The following is a 20,534-nucleotide window of genomic DNA, read 5'->3' as shown; positions in this document are numbered from 1 at the left end:
TGCCAAAAAAAAGAGATAAAACACAGTAAACAGAGTTAAAGATTAGACTTGATTGCTAGCATTTGTTTTCTATAGATATCGTGGTAGTATTGTTATCGTGAATTCATTTTGCCGTGCTAATTGTGTAGTGAAAATCTACTGTAGTCAGACTGTTATCATGAAACCCCTAAGCTATCACTCTGTTTTCAAGGGGTCCACTCAGAAAAACAATTGGAAAACACAATACAATAACAAATAGTAAAAAGAGTTACAGCCTTAGGGTAGACATTATCACAATAAAAAACTATAGAGACAATGGAGAAACAGTAAGTGACTGAGAAAACATGCAACTTGTTTTTAGATAATAGAATCAAATATTTTTAAATAAGCCAAATGAATACAGAAAATGAATAATGTATGTCCAGGTAAATTACCCCGTTTGTGGGAGCCAAAGAGAGCTCTACAGAGGAGCTGATCAGGGACAAGGATTTTCTTTAATGTTAATAAGCATCTTGCAAGGACTTAAAGGGGCCTTGTAACCTATTAACCAGCACTTATTAAAAGGGCTCTTGATAAAGAATTATCATAATGGTGAGGAAACTGTACAATAGAAGTCACGAAAGGAGGAAAACTGCTGATTAAACACATAAAATTAGTTAAAGGATCATGTTACTCGTATAACTTAAGTAATACATTTTTCTAATTCTAATACAGAAGAATATAAACTTCTTGTTCAGAGTTTTTTTAAAAAAAAGATCACTCTCTATACGTTTGCCAATCATTATGTTTCCTTGTCCGACAAACCTTTGACAGCGCTCTATCCCCTTCAGTATTAATTAGAATCTCTCATGATGATTGTTTCTGTTGGATTCAGACATTGATCAGGCAATTATCAACTTTATAAGGTGATAACAGTTGATGTCGGTGCTTTCAGCTTCTTCCACTGCTGCCAGGGGGCCAATAAATAATAAGATAATTAAGGTTTGAAAATGATTAATTTGCATTACAAACAAATCACAATGTTCAGTATATAAATCCTTACAGATGCAAAGATGTGTAATACATGACATAGATTACACCTATCAGATTCGTTACTGGGACTGCGTGGCTAAAAGTAGGGTAAACAAATTTAGGATCAGTTTAAACAACCAGGTGAGTGCATTTATCTCTCCATATACATGTGCAGAGCAGCCACAGAAGTCTTTTGTTGCCTCCAAGGAGACAAAGTGTTCTAGGACGAAAAATCAATCAAAGTCCACAGCATGGCTGCTAATTAAACCTGAGAAAAGTGAGGATATGCAAACTGTTTACCAATGAATCATTCCTGCCACACCAAGGACACCGTAACCAGGTTTCAAAGTGGACTGCACAGACTTTTACCAATTTCTTTGTTATGAAATAGAAAATTAATAATATTTTCCCCCTGTACTTCAGCTGCTACACATCTTGTGTAACATATCTGTAATGTACCCTTTGGCTGTGTTTCATTTTGTGCCTTGTGAAACCTTGAAGTGGTGCGGATTAATGCTGCTATGTAAAATCAAATAAGTCTGAGCTTTGATGTCTTCATCAACAAGCTGCCAACCCCCCGCCCCCCCTCCAACACATGCACACACACACATGTGCACTCACATACACACACACATCACATTTTTTTTTAAAAAAGTGACTGACTGCCTTTGCTCGACAACCAGATCCAGGTCTCACTAGAGACCCAGCATGGTGCCACATCCTAGCAACTGCAGAAAGCCAGCACGCACAGGAATGAGATCAAAGTATGCCAAAGCATAAGGAGGCAAGATACATAAAACCCAACCTTCCTCAGCTTTATCCCTCCTCTTCTCTCTCCCTCTTTGCAGTGATGCATGCCAGAGGGCATGGCAACGTAACAGAGCAGCTGAGGGAATATTGTGCGGTGCGCCAAAGTTTAAGGAATCACACTTGCAGTCTTAGTATTGGGAACCTTAAATGTCTCTCATACGTTGTTGACTGTCTCTTTGCAATACCTAATTCATCATTTTCATACAATTACAGGTTGGTTAAATACTTATGCAGGTTAATATTTTAGTTTGAGTAAGTATTGATTTACTGTTACACCCCAGCACCAACTGTTGTACTTTGTCTGCATCTGAACATAATTAATACAAACATCATAACTCAAAAAAATAATTGAATATTAAAGCAGCTACAAGAAAATGTAATTTTGTGTTGATTCTGGCAACTGCAGCACCGCCTCCTGTCTAAACATCTTGACCTGGCTAGCATTTGCATTTGTTTTGGAAGCGGGTAAAAGCAGGAAGCAATGTTTGATGTGATTTTCCTTTTTGAAACACAGGTGTTTGCAGGATGAGGTAATATTAAATAAACTCAAATATTCATTTTAAGGTTATTTAAGATAAAAAATCTGTAATATGACGACAATGAAACATGCAATTGAATACAAGACAATTGTCTTCATGCCATAACACCAGACTATAGTGTTTTTTTTTGTTCTCAGGCTGTCAGACTCCTCAATTCATCCTTAGCATTTCATTGTTTGCTAACAGTGAGCTAACCATTAACTACAGTTGAACTAGCTATAAATGTACCATTTATCAATGACGGTTACATTTACATTTACATTTAGGGCATTTAGCAGACACTTTTGTCCAAAGCGACTTACAATAAGTACATTTGTCACAAGAAAGAAACCACAACATATCACCGTCGATAAAGAAAAGAAAAGAAAAGAAAAGAAAAGAAAAGAAAAGAAAAGAAAAGAAAAGAAAAGAAAAGAAAAGACAGAAACAATTTTCGAGCCCTCACCTGAGCAAAGTAGCTGGTATTTATCAAGGATACCATAATTACAAAAGTGCTATGATGTAAGTGCTAAGGGTAAGAACATACAAGTGCATATCATTTTTTTTTGGGGGGGGGGGGGAGTCATGCTATGCAGGGTCGAGGTGAAGTCTGGACAAGTGAGTCTTGAGACAGTTATTATAAAGTGTTACCAAAATAGTTTTAATTACATGACTTATCGAACCAGGATAAGTCGGAATCCCATCCGGTGACAGGCATTAATTAAGAATGACTATAATCGCTTCATAGAAATAGTCAATCTTCTTGCTGATGGTCTTGTTTGCTTATGTAGGTCATATAGAGGGCTCAGTATCAAATTTAGACTGTTTCATAACCAGTTAAAAGTTCCTTGTAGTACTCATTACAGTGCTTTGTTGGAGAAAAGATCATTTAGTCCTCATCTATAATAAAGATTGTTGTGCGTTGCACACTCATTTCCACTGCTTTGGCTTGTTAATGAATATGTTATCCTCGATGTGAAACAAAGGGGAGCAGAAATTAAAGTAAAAATCAATCCACTGTTTTCCTGAGGGCTCCGTAATGATTCAGAGAAACACCTACTAACCTTTCATTGAGCCACTGCTCACTGCGGAGATTATTGCTAAGCATGAAATGCTTAGATGTTTACTGACTTAGCTGACCCTTCTCAAGCAGCACAAAATCAAATATATTCAGGAAGCACCTGCTCCTTAGATAGAAACAATTTAGAAATACTCAGCACGAACACATTTTAAAATAAATATGGGTTAAAGCAGTGAAAATGACAGTCCTGTGAGTCTAGGAAACATGCTAACACAGAGTATCTCTCTTTTGTATGTTCTATATGGACACAGTCAAGCTTTGATCATGTCTCTGCACATGTTGTAAAGACAGCAGGAAGGCCCAGACACTTGTTATTGATAATCGAAATCAACTATGATGGGCAGCAACATGCAGGGCTATGTGTTAGGTGCTTTTCCATTAAATGAACACTCTGCTGCTAGATATGAATAGCAAAGAAGTGATTGAATTCACAGCATACCGTACAGGCGAGATTTGTTGGGGAGGCAGAAATGACAGCTTTCATTAAAGCCTCTGTGGTGGGAGATAGGGCGCTCATAAGAAAAAAGCCTCCATAATCCACTTTATGGCCCTGTCAATAATATATCGAGCTAAAGAAGGGCAAACTTTGTGAATTATTTATAAATCTATCTTCCTGGTGTGGGCTATAACATCATTACGGTGACAGCACAAAAGCCCTTAGCAGTGTTTGATATTGTATTGCTGAAAGAAGAGTAGATAATGGTGGAGCATAAGCAAAATGAATCTCAGGTTCACATAAAAAACAATCCTGAACACAGGCAGAAAGCACAGAAGAAGAGCTCAATGTACAAAACTCTGGGGGTATCGTTTCACAGTGCATCAAGTCCTCTGGGTCATTTGTCAGCAAGTAAAAGCATACACTATATATCTTCAAGTCAGACGCTTTTTTAAATGATTAAATGATTTCTGTGAAAGAAACAAGATCACCTCTCAACTCCTCCGCCAGATTTTACAAAGCTCTTAACTCCTCATCCATGAGTTTTCCACATGTTTCTCTGGGGAACCATTTCCTGCTATCTAAAACTAAGCAAAGTAGCAGTGTCAGATAAGGATATTAGAAGAAAATATTCTGTTACAAAGAGAAACTCTTATGCTAGTATAATGAATCCATTATAGACATTTTAGCTGGCATAGACATATAATTCTAGTTATTAACTGTTCAGAATAGGCAAAACACTCATTCACTTCTTTTCTTCCGGCTAAGTTTCAAATTACTTTGACATATCACTTAAAAAAACACCTGTTTAATGTGTTCTAGGCCTCGTTTTCAATTGAAAAACATAACACAAAGCTTGATATCCCTTTTGGGTACAATAAAAAACAAATCAATCTATCTACAATTTGAAAAAAAGAAGCAGGCGGGGAAGAGCGTTAAACAAATGGAGCCAACATGTACGTAAGTACATCTAGCTCAATACCGTCCAAAGGTAAACAAGAGGAAGAGAGGAGGAAGGGAATGTATCGATTCGCCTCTGAACAGATGCTGAAAAACATGCCTGCCACTCCATGCCTGCAACCTAACACATCAAACTGTAAAGACACAGCACTGCCTGAAAGTCTCAAAGGTTATATATATAAAAAAGGGGATATGTGGGTGATAATATTATAGGAGTGAAGTACATATAGATAGAATCGCTTCTGGGTAGACAACTGGTGGATAAAAACCTCTGCCAAGACGGTTATGTTTTCATCTTTCCGTTTCTGTTTGTTGGCTGGTTTGTCAGCAGGATGACACAAAGACTACTGACCAAATTTACATGAAACTTGGATGGAGGATGGGTCTCAGCCCCTTATAAACCCCAATTAACTTTTGGTATGGATCCGGATTAAAAGGGTAGATCCAGGAATTTACTTTTCACTTTCTTTAACATTGTAAATTAGGGCATTTTTTAAAAACATTTTTGTTTATTTCTCAGTGAATAATGCACGCATCTTGTTGTAAAAAGTCAGGCCTATTTAGGTGGCTGTGAGTGAGAACAATTAGATGAAGATCTATATAAAGATCCAGACCTAGCAGATTAAGTTAATTAATTAATTTGGCTAACTTCATTGTCTTCTGCTTCACTCTCAAAGCTTCCATCATCAACCAAGAAACACAGACCAAAACTGTTACAAGCTGCACCTCACTGCTGTGGCCCAACAGATACATTAGGTCTCCAACCTGATGTTAGTGAGTTGTGAAAGATTTAAACATGCATTTTAAATGAATGAAACGCTTTGAAATAAGATGATATAAAATAGACATTTAAAGTGTATGTAAGCTACATGATGCTGGGGTTTTCTACCCGGAAGTTATTGTAAACAAACACATTGATTGGTTCTATTGCGTTGCCATAGACATAGTAGAAATTACACTATATGCCTGGTAAGAGAGCTTCTACCTTTTACTTATGACAGGTCCAACGTTCGCCTTCGTGCAGCTGACTTTGCGGATCTGAACACCCACTGCACAGGTAGGGGTCCCATTCCAGAAGCTGGTTCCATTCAGATCCATGGAGGCGTCCTCGATACAGGGACCCCAGGCTGAGGCCTCCCAGTAGAACACCATACAAGGGTGGTCATTGCAGACTCTCCACTCCTCCAGGGCTGCAGCAGCTGGACACTCTTTCCCATCTGGACACCAACGCACAGGACAAAATCACAGAGTCAAAGACAGCGCTTTGCTTGCTAGCTCAACAAATCAACATTATTATGTAGGGTGTGCATGTGATTTGCACAGAATAGAAAAATAAACTTCACCTCAAGTAACAAGCTGTAGTTAGTTGCTGGAAGTCAAGTGCTAATATTGTCATTGACCGCTGGCTGCTTAGCGGCAAAAACAAATGTTTGTTCGGGTTAGCTGAGCAGACACATTACAAGTTAAAACTTGCAGAAGTTTGTTTTACAAATAAAAAGTCACAGTAAGGTCACCGCAACACAACTCGGGGGCCATTTTAAACACTGCCCTCAGCTACACCATAACAATCCTTTCCAGTCCCTGGATCCTATGTGACATATTTTTTAGTCATTATTTGGAAACATACTGTGCTCTTCTATATGCGTCCTGAATGACAATACTGAAAGCATGAAATCTGTAAAAACTTATTTTATATTTTTCACCAAGATGGTGCAGTAGGGAATCACAGCTATAATAATATCACAGTGCAGCATTGTTAGTGCTATGTGACTTTTTCCTCTCTACCTGCAGACGGGTGACACTGTCAGTTCATTGTAACCAGTGTGAGGCAAAAACTCACAAGTAGAGTGCATATACCTTAAGTGCGAGATACAGTGCAAAATATGGGATAACGAGCATATCATCACGTTGGAAATGAGTCATTGCAACTTTAGGCGTATTTACACAGTGTCGTCTTTCAGTTCTGTGCAGTGACAGCCTCACTGTGTTGTGCTATTTTTACATTTTGGTATTTTGTCTGCGTATTTTTAAAAGCAAGGAGTAGTTTACACAAAGTAGGATCATAGGTGTCATCTGGAGAATGGTAAGTGCCCTAAAGTGACTCAGAGAAGGGCGAAAATGAGTTTGTCACCGAACCAAGACCGAATAAACACCTCAAGCTTCCAGTCTGTTTTGCATTCTGTAGTTTTCTTTACTGTCACACAGTCTTAAAAACAAGCCGGCGTATGAACAAAAATACAGCACACACACACACACACACACACAAAAACACATACACACACTGCACCTCTGCCAGCAAGCAGATAGCCAGCAACATAGTAATAAACAACACAGTTTGGAACCTGACTTAAGCTGTGAGATTCTTTCATCAGCTGTTATTGCAGATATGTGTTTGGTTACAGGGATTAATGGGCAGGAGCTGGCTGCCAAGGCTCTGCTGTCTGACTCAAAAAACACACTTGCAGAAAAATACTGGCCGGAAAAAGACCCCTCGATAATGGATGGGCAACTCAAACCTCAAATGTTTCTCAGATGAAAAATGTCTAAATAAGACTCCATAAGAAATCCACAGAAACAACAGCCAAAGCAACCCCGCAGTGCTGGTGAAAACATTCTGATAAAAAACTCTGGCTCAATCAATCTTTATTTTTTTTTTATTTGCTGAGTTGAGCTTTGAGTTTGTCTATGGGTTTCTTAGTTTTGTTTCCCACTGACAGTATAATACATCCTGCAGTTTTTGAGTTCTCCATTTTGAAAGAAGTCATAGTGCAATTTGTTTTCTAACCACATGCAGCTTTTGCAAATGAATTTAAATTATTTTCAATGTTTTTTTTCAGAAGTCAGTACTGTCATCTAGTGAACTACTCTTACTGTGTGTTTTATTTCTGTCCCTCTTAACCTCGCTGTAGGTTTAGCGGGACAGACTTGTATCGAAATCTTAGTACTGGTAGCGCTTAGTATTGTCACGCACAATATGCAATTTCTGCCACTAAGGGTCTCTCTAAGAACAGGAGTCTCTGGTGAGTGCTGAGTTTAGTGAGTGACATAAATTCAAACACACAAACATACACACCCTCGGTGCCGTTGCTTGCTAGCTTACGACTAATGTACAGTAAAGCAGTCTGGCTGTTTGAGGTGTATAAACGCTCACGTGAATAAACACAAATTATGTTTTTGAAGCAATCAAACTTGCTTCGCCGGTCGTGAACACACTTTTAAACAACCATCACTGCTAATGAAAATCAATCTGATGTGACTCAGGCACAAATGCAATGTGAACAATTCATTGACATAGGCTAGAAGGCCAAAGAAGACATAGAGCGCGTTCCTCTACCTTTCCCTCGGAGGGCCAACACTGTGCGAGTGCGACTCTGTCGGCCCTCTGCGTTCTTGGTGGCACAGCTGTGTGAGCAGGCTGACCAGCGAGACCAGGAGCCGACCACGCAGTCTGCAGAACAGGCCACCTCGCAGGCCACTTCTGTGGGGGGAGGGTCGCCTTCGCAGTGGGAAACGGGCACATCTTCCCCTGAGGAAGACAAGTTGAGATACGAAAATTGAAATGGAGATATCAGCTTACAAGATGAGGCCTATTACACTGTTAATGAGAAGCACAGAGAAAGTAGAACAGTATAACATCTCATATATTTGGGTTGATCAGATTAAAACTTGCAGAGCAGTATGTGTCCACATAAAAATGCACATGTGAATGAAGACTGATTAATTGTGATCCAAATACACAAACAACCTCCGGGAGCTGAGCCTGGTTTCATTCTGATCACATTGACAGAAAGTGTAAATGCAGTTCTCATAGAGCGCAACTAAAAATATATGGTCATCTACTTTGGCATGCGGGGCCTGTCACCGTTGTCTCGTGTTTGGGCTGTTTACTGTTTTTCTGTGTTTTCTTTCAGGAGATGTGGTGCTGATGAGGTGTCCAGTTCTGACATGGACATAGATCAGGATGGGATCTCACTGTTGACGCATGTGAACATAATCAGGCTCAATCTAGATACCGTCTGAATATGAAAACACCTACTTGGCTGTTAATAGCAGCAAGATTGAGAACTGGTTCTTATAATCTGTAGCATGGCGATGTTCTTAAGTTTACCAAATGCAAAATGATTTTGATCCTTTCAGAGAACTGAATCTCCTCTTCGATAAAAGATTCACACCAAACTCAAGCAGTCTTCCTTCTTAAGTGTTCAAAAAATTCTGTCAAACACAATTAGAATTTCATTTTATCTAAAAAAAAAATTATAAGGCCATCCCATTGGTATTCTGAGCAAGTTTTAAAAGCCATCCTTGAGCCTTCATCTCGCAGTCATGTTATGAAATATTTATCACAGCTCCCAGTTAACTCTTCGTTCAGGAGCGAGACAGCCAAAGGAAAGACAGAGCCCTTTCTCTTTACTGTACTTCCATGATAATGACTCTCTTATTGTGTGATTAAAAACTAAATTGTAGAAAAATATTCTCACATGAATGCTAATGACCGAATAATACCCCAAGAAAAATACCGTCCTGTGATTTTTTTTGTTGTTGGAGTTAGCAGTGCCACAGTTTTCTCTAAGGTCTCCGTGTCCAGGAGAGAGGGAGAGATCAATTTCAGAAACAGGCATGCCAGCAGCAGCCGAGGCTTTGTTTTTGGATATACGCTCACACACAGCAGTATCATTAACTCGGTTGAACTCTGCCACTACATCATGGAATATGGTTTAACAATAACAACCCCAGGGCAGATTTGTCATCAATTTGTCTTTTTCTTCCTTTCCAAATGAATACCCTTGATGCAGAGGAGGGCAGTGGAGAGCGAAAAACGTAAGTATCGCCTCATCAGACAGATGTGACACACTCCCTCGGGGAGTCTGAAAACCTTTCGCCCGTAAAGTTAAAGCGTCAGAGATCTCCAGCCATCAAAGTATATCCACTAGGAGACATTAGTTTGCTAAAAGTACTGTTAAAGTCCCGATGGCTATGGTTTGCATTATACCTTTCATTAGTTGAAATGCGATTAGACATAAGATGAGAGTTAGCAAACAAACTATTCTCAAACATTTGGAGCAAGTGATACTTTTTAGCCCAGTCGCCAGAATAAAATGCTGGCAGTTAAAGGTGCAATATGTATAAAATTGGCCAGCTGTTGTAGTCATACTCAAAACAAATAGGGGTCACCAGAGCGCTGCTAACTGTAGCTGCCGTTAGCTCGGTAAGCCGTGCATCTAGTGGTCCTGACTGGGAGTTTGGAGTGTTGGTGTTTACACCGCTAGCACAGGAGCGTTGGACTGGAATGGGCCAGGACTAGCTGGTTAACATGCGAACTTCAGTAGATATCTCTTTTTGAATATTTTCAACAAAAACATTACATATTGCACCTTTAATGTTTCTGCAAACCGCTGATACATTCACATTTGTATTTGTCGCATGTCTACGTACCGTATTGACATTTCTACAACATGCGCACATTACATGTTTTTGACCTGACAGCAGCGGGGATGGTGGTTGAGTTAAGGCTGCTAAGCTAGTGCCTGTAGTTCGAGATTGTATTTTCAACATTTGTAAGTGTCACACCAATGAATGTTTTTTCAGAAGCCTTGGGATCATTTCCAACCATGTTCACGGTAACAAACCTGGATATGTTTAACAAGAAGTTGGGACATCTCCAGCTGTGTTTGTGGCTACCAAATTATTTTGGTGATGGATCAAACTTTTCCTCCCTTAATACTGTATTACATGGTTAGTGAAGTGATGAAGTTAGTGTTATAAAATACAGTACAATTATATTAAAACTCTAAAGAAAAATATTATAATACACCAGATGAGCAAAGATCTGGAGGCTGTAGCACTTGAACAGGAACTGCCTGTGCTCATACTTTACATAATTGTTTTGAACTGGCAGGGCAATTTTAAGCTGTGGAAAATACATTGTCTTGGTTCACCATGGCTCCCACCCAGGTAATTATTTCAGGCATCAGTGCTATACAAAGTGAGCATAAGAGGAAAAAAAGGTAATGCGCAATAGATTCTGTGAATCAACCCTTGTGACCCATATTCAGAGGGACAGACACTGAGTATTTTATCTTAACCATCTATGTAGTTTCTGTGAAAATGTGGAGATAAGAGACTATTTTGCACTTGGAACGTGAAAATGGACAATGAGATACAGTGTTTAAAAACTTTAAATTGGTACTGCCAGCAGAAAGTTTTATCAAGTTAAGCAGGAAACATTTATTACTTGTATTACATTCACAGGAATGGCTGGAGAATATCAGTTTGTCAAGTAGAGGAAAGTAAAACATTGTTTTCAGGTAGAGGACGTGCCAAAATTGTCATAGTTTTTAGCCATCTTTACAAAAATGCGGTAAAACAATAATATGGCACTCTTTCAACAATGACGTGAAGTGAAGTTTATAGCATTAAACACTGAACAAACTGGTGGAATCAATGCTGTTAAATGGCTCACTGCGTAGAATTTAGGGAGATCTATGAAAAAATGGAAAATAATATGCCTAATTATGTACGCAGCAGTGTATGAAAGTATTTTTTTATTTTTTTTTGTTACGTTACAATAAGCCTCTTATATCTACAGAGGGATCAGGTCCTCTACTAAGAGGTCAGCCATGTTTCTACAGTCCCCCAAAACAGACAAATCACTTATGCTCCAGTGAGGTATTCAGTCAGTTGTAATCTCCAGGCACACAGATGTGAAAATGGACCTTTAACCCTAGCCAAGCCAAAAATATATTAAGCTATTTCAACACATTTACAATAACATGCTTACATTTTACATTTAAAAATGTATGGAAGAATGTGGAAGTAGGCATTGTCATGCAGAAAAAAAGCAGTTTCCTCATGCTCCAGGCAGATTTTATGAATTGTTTAGATGTATTATTGCCAACGGTGGAAGTGTTTGCTATCCTTTAACAAACAGTAGAAAAATAAGTAATTATTCAACAATCGCTCTGCTTGAAAATCACAAAGGACTAATGAATATGTTAGCAAACAAAACTAACAAAAGAACCACAAAGCTTTGCCTGCTGGAAACACTGCCTAAAGAGAAAAAATGGTATGATAACATGAATCCAGAGTCACGCACTTGTGAGTGTCAATGTGTGTCTATGTGTGTGAGTGTGAGACTACATGTTGGGGGCTCTGCAAATAGATGGCTGCCCTAGGGGTCCTTTTGCATTATTAATACAGGGATCTGTAGTTGGGGTTCTTACTCAGATATAATACCACTGCCTCCTGCATACAATTTCAACATGATTTCTATTCTGCTCGCCCACCCACCAATTAATCTTCCTCATTGTTATTATTCCAGGTTGATATAAAAAAAAACCTACAATCCTCGCCTTTGCTTAAAAGTTAATAATCACATCCACTGCGTGCGGCAGCTTTTAAGACAAAGCTTGTTGGCAAAAGCAACAAGGCAAATTGGACAAAATTGCTGTGAATATCAAAGTGGGCTCTGACAAACTAGCCCGGGTCACTAATTAATGGTTTTACTGTATTAGCCTGTCAATCACATAACTTCACTATCAGAGGCAGTCAGACAGGGCTGCTTACCAGTCGAGCAGGGATAGTTCAGGCTGATGGCAACCACACTACTGACTTATTGTTGTTGGGCTCTGAAATGTCTGTAGGTTTAGGAAGGTTAGCCAGCATGCAACCATGAGGGGTTACATCTGTCATGTCAGCTGTCTGTCACAGGTGCACTCAGCATGTGCTGTGGTTGATAGTTAGTCCAGGAAATGGGGCTCACTCCTCTGGTGTGAATGGTCGCTGTGCAGCGAGCGGGAGCTGTCAAAACAACTTTACTCCGCCTGAGGCAAAAAGCCAGTGGGTTAGACTAACACAGCATTTTTTTAATTCTTTTATTTTGCCACAATTTACGGCCCAATAAAGTTATTGTGGAATACAATAAGTGCCCATTACCCTCCCTGTGGGAGACGCCTTAATTTTTTTAACTCATCTTGCAACAACTGTGGATGCACTTTCCTCCAGCTCCAAACTGCATGCAAGACAACTTCTTATTCACGTGGCTAACATGCACATGTGGAAGACAATGTGTTTTACAAAGTGGAAGATAACATAGTTTGAAGATTGAATGCTTTAGTCTCTGCATTATTGACAGATCAGAAACTTGCATAGATACATTTTACACAATTATGGCTCCGTCTTCACTAAAACTATGAAAGGTTTATTACTTTACAACAATACCTCACGGAGTAAGGAGCAACATCAAGCAGCAAAAAGTTAAAAAAAAAACAAAAAACATATCATACAGCCAGACAACTTATGTGCCAAGAGAACTGCTAAATCACACCTTGACAGTTTCACCAGTGTTATCAGTGTCAGTACTCATCATGTATTAACAGGTAAAATTAAACAGCTCATCCATATCAGTGACTAACAGTGCCACATTCAACATATTGGGACTTCACTGAAACACACTGCAGTTAATTTAAAATATATTAATAGCAGCACAAATTATGTCTTCAACATGAGGTGCAATGATAATAAAGGTGTCCATGCATGAACTGATGTGATCTAATTTGTAGTGGCTACATTCTTTAGTGGCTGTATACATATTATACTGTAGCCACTGATGTTTGCCATGCTCTTTGCGGACTGTGCTTCTATCTACACACCCTGAAGTGGAGTGGCAGATGGCAGGAGACAGGTGAGGGGAAGTACATAGAGATTATGTGATGCACCAGATTGATGCAGAAAAGTTTTTTTCTCCCAGGCGTAGATCCCTCTGGGTCATACTCATGGCCAAGAACCAAAATGTCCTCAAACACCGGGCCAGTCTATTCCATTTCATCCATCACTGAGTGGTTTTAGGAATTACCTTGTGTCGTTGCTAAACAATAAAAGCTGCCATTTAGGCAGCAGAGAATGTTTTCTGATTGCTTGAGCAGCCAAAGATAATAATTTAAATAGCCATTAGATTCAACTTTGCTGGTAAAGTGCTATCTAAAACTTTCCTCAGCCTGAGTTTTCAGGCTTGAAATGTGGAGTAGTGTTGCAGAGAAATTGGAAACGAAATGCTTGCTCAATCAGGGAGTAAAGTGGAAAAAACATTACATATCTCTTGGGTGTCTGTTACTTGACTGCAGCTCACAATCTTAAATGGTGCCTGCCACTTCAAACACCTACATACCTTATTCCAGTAGAGAGTAAATAACTGTTTACATCAACACCACTTATATTGTTTGTGAGATCATCATCCAACACAGATACACACTGGGAGCATTTGTAAATCCGTGTCCCAAGTGACTCAATACACTGAACCATATGAAAAAAAAAAAAAAGTTTTTAAACTTAAAAGCATGCTCTTGATGCAGTGACTTCCTTGTTCCCCAAGGGATACTTCTGCTGTTGCCAATGGGTAGAAATTCTCTAATCCGTGTGTATATATACTATATATATCCATTTACTAACACCTGAACACTACGTAGCTGGCAAAGCAAGCAGAAAATTCTAGCGATAAAAAAGTAACAGGAAAATTGTTGAAAATATTAGCTAAGTATAAATGGTAGCCATATCTACTCATTGTATTTCAACCATTTATCCTTAAATGCTTGAGTGGTTAAATGAGACAGCTAAAAGTAATTGATAAATGGCTGAAATTTATATCCCAAAGTAATGGATAATCAGTTGAAATAGCTAGAAGTCTTAAATGGTGAGTAAAAGTAGTGGAGAAAATGTTCAAGTAGTTAAAAGTAATTACTTAAAAGTCATTATTAAAGAAACGGGAAAGAGCTAAAGCAGTGGACAAATGCTTTAAACTATTGATAAATACTTAAAATAGATTACTTTAAGTGAGGAATAAACAGTCAAAATACTTAAAGTTATGAACCAAATGGCTGAAATGTTCCATTTCTCCCTACCCACGTGATAGTAGAGAAAATGCAAACTTGACCAAACTCAGCTCAACTGTATAAAAAAATAACATCTGGTTTAAAATCAATTAAAATAAACAGATTTAGACATGACGGTTTGTACTGATGAAGGGTTACTTCTATTTGAATTCAGTAAATGAGCAAGGAAGCAGCTCAAACTGGGGACAGTGTGAAACTAGATCTTTTCGCAAATAACGAGGTAAGGTGAGGTCAAGATGAGCTGGACTGCAAACAGCCTGTTTTCGTAAACCCATCACTTCCGAGGGAGCTCAAATCAGTTCAGACTTTAAACCAACATTACACATTAGGTCAGCTATAATGTATTGTATGATTAGAAGGGAAGGCAAGCTGCTTCCATAGATAGACATGTGCATCCACGAACATCATAGATGCTCACTGTTTATTATTGCAAACAATACTTTCACCTTTCCAGATATGTCACTACTTTCTCTTCTGTCTCTCCACTGTCCTGTCAACTATTTTCTGCACTTTTGGAAAAAGTTGAAATGATTGAAACCAAGCCTATAGTGTATGTCTGCAGGCATTTTATTCTTCACCATCATTCTGAAGATTCCTGCCATAACATCTTCAGACACCCGTGTCTCTCTCCACAGAACTGTAAAGTACTGTAAAATATTACTGGAACCTCTTCACAGACACCACAGGCACCAAAAGATGCTGCGGATAACGCCACCAACAGTCCACCTCGAGGGCTGGATTTAGATTGCTTTGATTGAAGCTGCATTGAAAATATCTGGGATGAGTGGTGGCTGATAACAGTCTATTTAAAATGTAAAATGAACATGATAAAACATTCAGTCGTTAACCTAAATCTTGATACATGCTGGAAATGAGTGACTTAGTACCTCCAATATATACATTTTTTTCATTTAAAACTATGACAATAACAGTAACTGTCAACTTTTGTTTAACTGAAATAATCTACCTAGTCCATAATGCTACTAGAAAGTATTTTAAAACTCTTCATATATGTGGCTTATTAAACATCTGTTGTTAATCAGTCAGTTGTGAATTTGTGAAGAAACTCAGACTTTGCAGACTGGTCTAAATTAAATACTAAACACGGACAAAATGTCCATCATCTCCTCTCCTCTAGTCTGAAAAGGAAGACTTTAGATGTTATGAGTCTGAATGCAGACAGACTGGCAATTAGTGGCTGCTCTCCCCAAGGTCTAGTAAATTTATACGTGAAGCATAACAGAAAAGCAACTAAAAGCACATTTTATCTGGAGAAAAACATGACCGCGATCAAAAGGGTTCACTGAGATGTTTGCACAAAAAAACAAGAATCACAGCAACAGACGTTATTCTGTCCATCTAATTATCTACTTTTCCATCTGTCCACCGCTCAATTCATTAAAGAAAGAATAGCAGCAGTTGGTTTTAGAACTGCGCTTGGTTCGGTTATCATTAGGTGTAATGAGCATGTAGATGGTGCATTTTATCGAAATGAAATGAATTGACACAGTTGGTGTCAAATCCTTGACACAAGGCCTGCCAGCATGCCGAACATCTTTTCTCATTAAAGTTATATTTTATTACAGCTATTTATAGAGAGACAGAGATCCATAATAAAAAAAAATCATTCTCCAGAAATATGTATTTATCAAATAAACAGATGCACCATTTGAACATTTTATAGTAGTTTTGCCTTTTTTTTGTGCAGATTAGACAGGCAATGTTTTTTTTCGGTCGACCTTGTGGATGTACACGTGATGACAGTTCCACTTAAAATCTACCGTTAATTTCAATAATCGCCAATCGCTAATCTGAAATGGAAATAGTTCTTTAGTTTTCGTGCAAACAGTATTATCTGTGACTCATATTGTCATGCTCAGTGATTCTTTTAGTCCTTACCTTTTACACTGCTATGCCAGCCTACGGTGTCATTGTGTGAGAAACAGACCCCTTTACAGGATTTTGCATCACTTAACAACTTGGCCCTGACACTGTTGTGACTGTGTGAGAAAATAACGTGCTTAAATGGAAAGTTCGATAAGCCAATTAAGGAAGGAACAGTGAACAACTTGTCAACATTCACGAACAATAAATCCGCTGCAGATAATTTCATAAGCCTTTTTCTTCAAACCCACCAAAGCTTGCGCTCTTAGCTGTCCTGTCAAAACTCATTACACTCTCTCGCTGGCTAATAAATCTGGACCCTCCACTGCCTTCTTGACAAACATACACATGATCCATTGTGACAGAATAATAAAACACAGGCAAAAAAGGGGTGCAATTAGGTTTATAATCTATGGAGATGAGCAATTAATGCTTCGCAGGAAGCTGTGATTCTGATTTTTAATCAGGCCAATGTTTTCTGTGCCTATAAACTCAGTGATGGACCCTCATGAATAATTCATGCTTCATTAACACTGATGTTCCTATCACCCAATGTGATGATACGACTGAGCACAATGGATCACATTATACCTGATAGTTCATGCGTCACAATGCCACTGATAACATTATGTGTCTGGACCACGGCCTGCTCTACTGTGGCCTTGATGAATTTAGCACCTTTTTAAACTTACTGAGCTTACTTTTTTTTCTATAGTGTAATAATTTGATTACTGAACACATGGATGATGGCTGACAGAGAAAATCCAACAGTCATTTTAACAACATTCATTAATTGTTAAAAGAATATTTGGACTTTTTTTGGAAATAGCCTTATTGGTTTTCTTGCCAAGAGTTAGATGAGGAGATTGATCCCACAAGTATGATGCTACAGCCAGGAGCTAGCTTAGCATAGCATAACTTAGCATAACAAATAGAAATAGAGCAAAAGTGCTTACTCTTTCCACAACCCAATCACCTGAATAAATGTTGGCAATGCACGTTTCCTCTAAACCATGAAATTGTTCAAACTTTTACACTTCTTGAGGTAATTTTTTTCAATTCTATGTTGCGCAACGCTGTGCTGATAGTTTGTTTTAGGTTTAGGCACAAAAAAACTCGGTTAGCATGAGGAAAAGATTATGTTTTGGCTTTCTGAGGACAGAAACACGGCTGAAGAGGTCCTGACTTCCCATCAAAAATATCTAGTGGTTTCGCGCTTACAAATGCTGAAAACCTATCTCAAACTTGGCAGCCAACTCGCCCAGCTATCACGCCACCACCATCAGCAGAAACATACTGTGACAACATTTTATTCCGGCGACTGGGCTGCTGTCCAAAAGTAACAAAAAGGATGGCTTCTCATCATAGTCTTGGCAAGGAAGCAACTAAGCATATTTACCAAAATGTCCTTTAAAGTGTGCTTTAAAAGCAGCAGGAAGATGACATCGAACTGAAAAAAAATTCACTCTGCATTTATTTCCTGGACAAATCTCCATGGTGTGAGTGAGGATTTAAATATTTACGTGAACTGCTTCCTTATGATGCAAATCAAGGACATTACCTTCAGCGCTGACACAGGTCACGTTCTGGACTGCAGTTCCAGGACCACAGGGGCTTTTAGTGGGAACGCATCTTCCTTCTTGTTGGACCTGCCACAGGTAGCAGACGGGATCCTCACAGGGGACGGACTCGACCAGATGGGGGCAGGTCTCCAGAGGACTGCTGGACTCCCACAACACCTCTCGCCTCCTCTGTCGGAAACCTGACAGAGAAGAGGAAGGTTAGCGAGGGAACAGAGACGGGTTGTCAGAGAAGCTATTGCTATTCCTGTACAAAAAATAAGGCAACAGTAAGCATGTTGTCTCACATAAAAAGTCTAGAGGACCCGTCTCAGCCACAGCTACGGTATTAAGATGTAGTCTTCACTGGGCATTGTCTCTGTGATGAATTATTTAGGTCTTTTATCAACTATGCTTTTGTCAGCAGCAGCAGCAGCTCCCAACAAAAGCAACGATGTCTCATTGATAACCATTAAAGCTGAATCATGAAAACAGGAGTTTAAAAGAAGGAGGGTTTGTTCTTTCCGTGGCTTCTTCACAACAACATTGTTGTTGTTGGAAACTAAATAACTCTGGAATGGTAATACTTTTGGAAATGAAAGTATGCCTCATAGAGGCATGCTGCCAGCTGAAACAAGTGGTTTTACTCATCCGTTAAGTTATTCACCTTTTTTAGCACTGAAGGAGATATCTCATAATGAAGGCACAAGTGGTACATTAATTTATTAGATTCAATTTCAGTGGCAGGAGCTGTCCACAGTATGATCTATTAAGTGGCTCGGTGCTGAGTGAGACATAGAATCCATTTCCACTCTCTCCACGTGGAAAATATAAGGTATGAGATTGTAAATCAAGGTAGGGCCTTTCTCAAACCACCCCCTACACATCCTCTCCCACTTCCACTCCATTTGCACATGGAGGGTTCCCCGCATTAGGTACAATCCCATACAAATGAGCCTGGAGCGGAAGTTAGCTATAACCGTCTCATAGTTAGCCTGGAACGATGCTGACTTACTGACCACGTGCAACGTGTGACTACCCAAACATATTACAATGCTTTATTCCAGAACTTTTCCCAGTTCATGTTGTGGATTTTCTGGAAAAAAATCATGTTAAAGATCCTACAGCTGTACTCCACTTCTTTTTGAAGTTTGTTGTGAATTGTAAAAATTCAGAGTTTGAATTGCTTCTCCAAAACTACATAGCGCCCCTTTAAAATGACTATGTTTTTAAACCTGTCATTGGCTCCTAACCGCCTACTGGGACTTACCTTCATACAGGTGTGTACGTATGCACCTGGGCGAGACACTGGGCCGACTATTTCCAGTTTGAGAAAGGTCTGTCATTTTCATGTGATTTGGTCTTGTAGTGTATGTTTTGATATACCAAAAGACAACATTTTGGAATTAATTTTCACTGCAAACGGACAGATTTCATACAAGCTGGGAGTTGTCAGCCCTTCTTGTTCCCATCCTTTTCCCCGAGTCTACCGAGGGATTCCAGCTAATGACCATCACCTGGTTCCTTACCAGCCAGGCTCCTGCCAGCTCCGTATTCCCTGCAAACTCGATTAATCTTGTCAGTGGTACGTTCTGTGAAAAGTATTGAACATATAACACATCTAAAGACTGTCTTCGACAACGCTCGCACAAAACTCACAGTCCTCCTCATTTGATTTTTGTTTATCCAAAAATTCCAAACAGATACATAGAATATATCTAATTGATAAACTAGTAGAAAAAGATAAAAGCAGCTCATACATCACCTCTTGTATTCAATTTCCTAAGTGAGAAGAGAGAAGATGAGCAACATAATGAGCAATGTGACAAGGTGAAGGAGAAGGTGTTTAAAGAAGTGAGTAAGTCTGAGTGAATGGGGTCAAGTTACAGTAGAAAACTTTCACAATGACACCTGTCTCTCCAATTACTGAGTCTCACTGGCCTGTCTCTGCTGCTGCTGCTGCTGCTGTTACTAAATTGGAGGCCACCGGCTGAGGTGTGCTGGCTCCATGCTGGCACCTATAGTACTGAACATCACTGTAGTGGCAGAAATGTGATGTCCCTCCGCTCAGCTCATCAATCTCATGTTTTGTTTATAGTTAGATAGATAATTTTATTATTACAGACTCTTAGTCCAGTTAAGTCATTAGCCCTGAGAAGTTAATAGCAGTGCGTAAGAACAGTCTAAATTAAGACCAACAGTGTGTTTTTTTAATGAGTTGAATCACACTACCATTTCCTTATGTGACTTAGAAAAATGTACTGTACAATTGTGGGTATGTGAAAAGAAATCATGAATAATTTAAAAATAGGTGAGATCCCACTGAAATCTATTAATATACTGTCTCAAAAACAGTGCAAATATGCATATTTTTTTAGTTTAGTTTTGTGATACTCATTATCAGATTGTGAA

The 20,534-nt window shown here is 39.0% G+C and overlaps 1 protein-coding gene across 1 annotated transcript in view; it reads right to left on the bottom strand.

The window, feature by feature from the left end:
• The window catches only part of thsd7ba (thrombospondin, type I, domain containing 7Ba), a 163,452-nt gene that overhangs the window by 67,456 nt on the left and 75,462 nt on the right, over positions 1-20,534 (bottom strand). The window contains exons 7-9 of the mRNA XM_073473020.1: positions 18,125-18,325; positions 8,130-8,321; positions 5,781-6,012 (exon numbers count right to left, since the gene is read on the bottom strand). Of these exons, the coding sequence (XP_073329121.1) occupies positions 5,781-6,012; positions 8,130-8,321; positions 18,125-18,325 (625 nt within the window). The remainder of the gene's footprint in view (positions 1-5,780; positions 6,013-8,129; positions 8,322-18,124; positions 18,326-20,534) is intronic.

Source organism: Pagrus major, chromosome 9 (genome assembly GCF_040436345.1).
Source record: "Pagrus major chromosome 9, Pma_NU_1.0".
NCBI classification, from domain to species: domain Eukaryota; kingdom Metazoa; phylum Chordata; class Actinopteri; order Spariformes; family Sparidae; genus Pagrus; species Pagrus major.
This window is presented reverse-complemented; position numbering and strand designations above follow the sequence as displayed.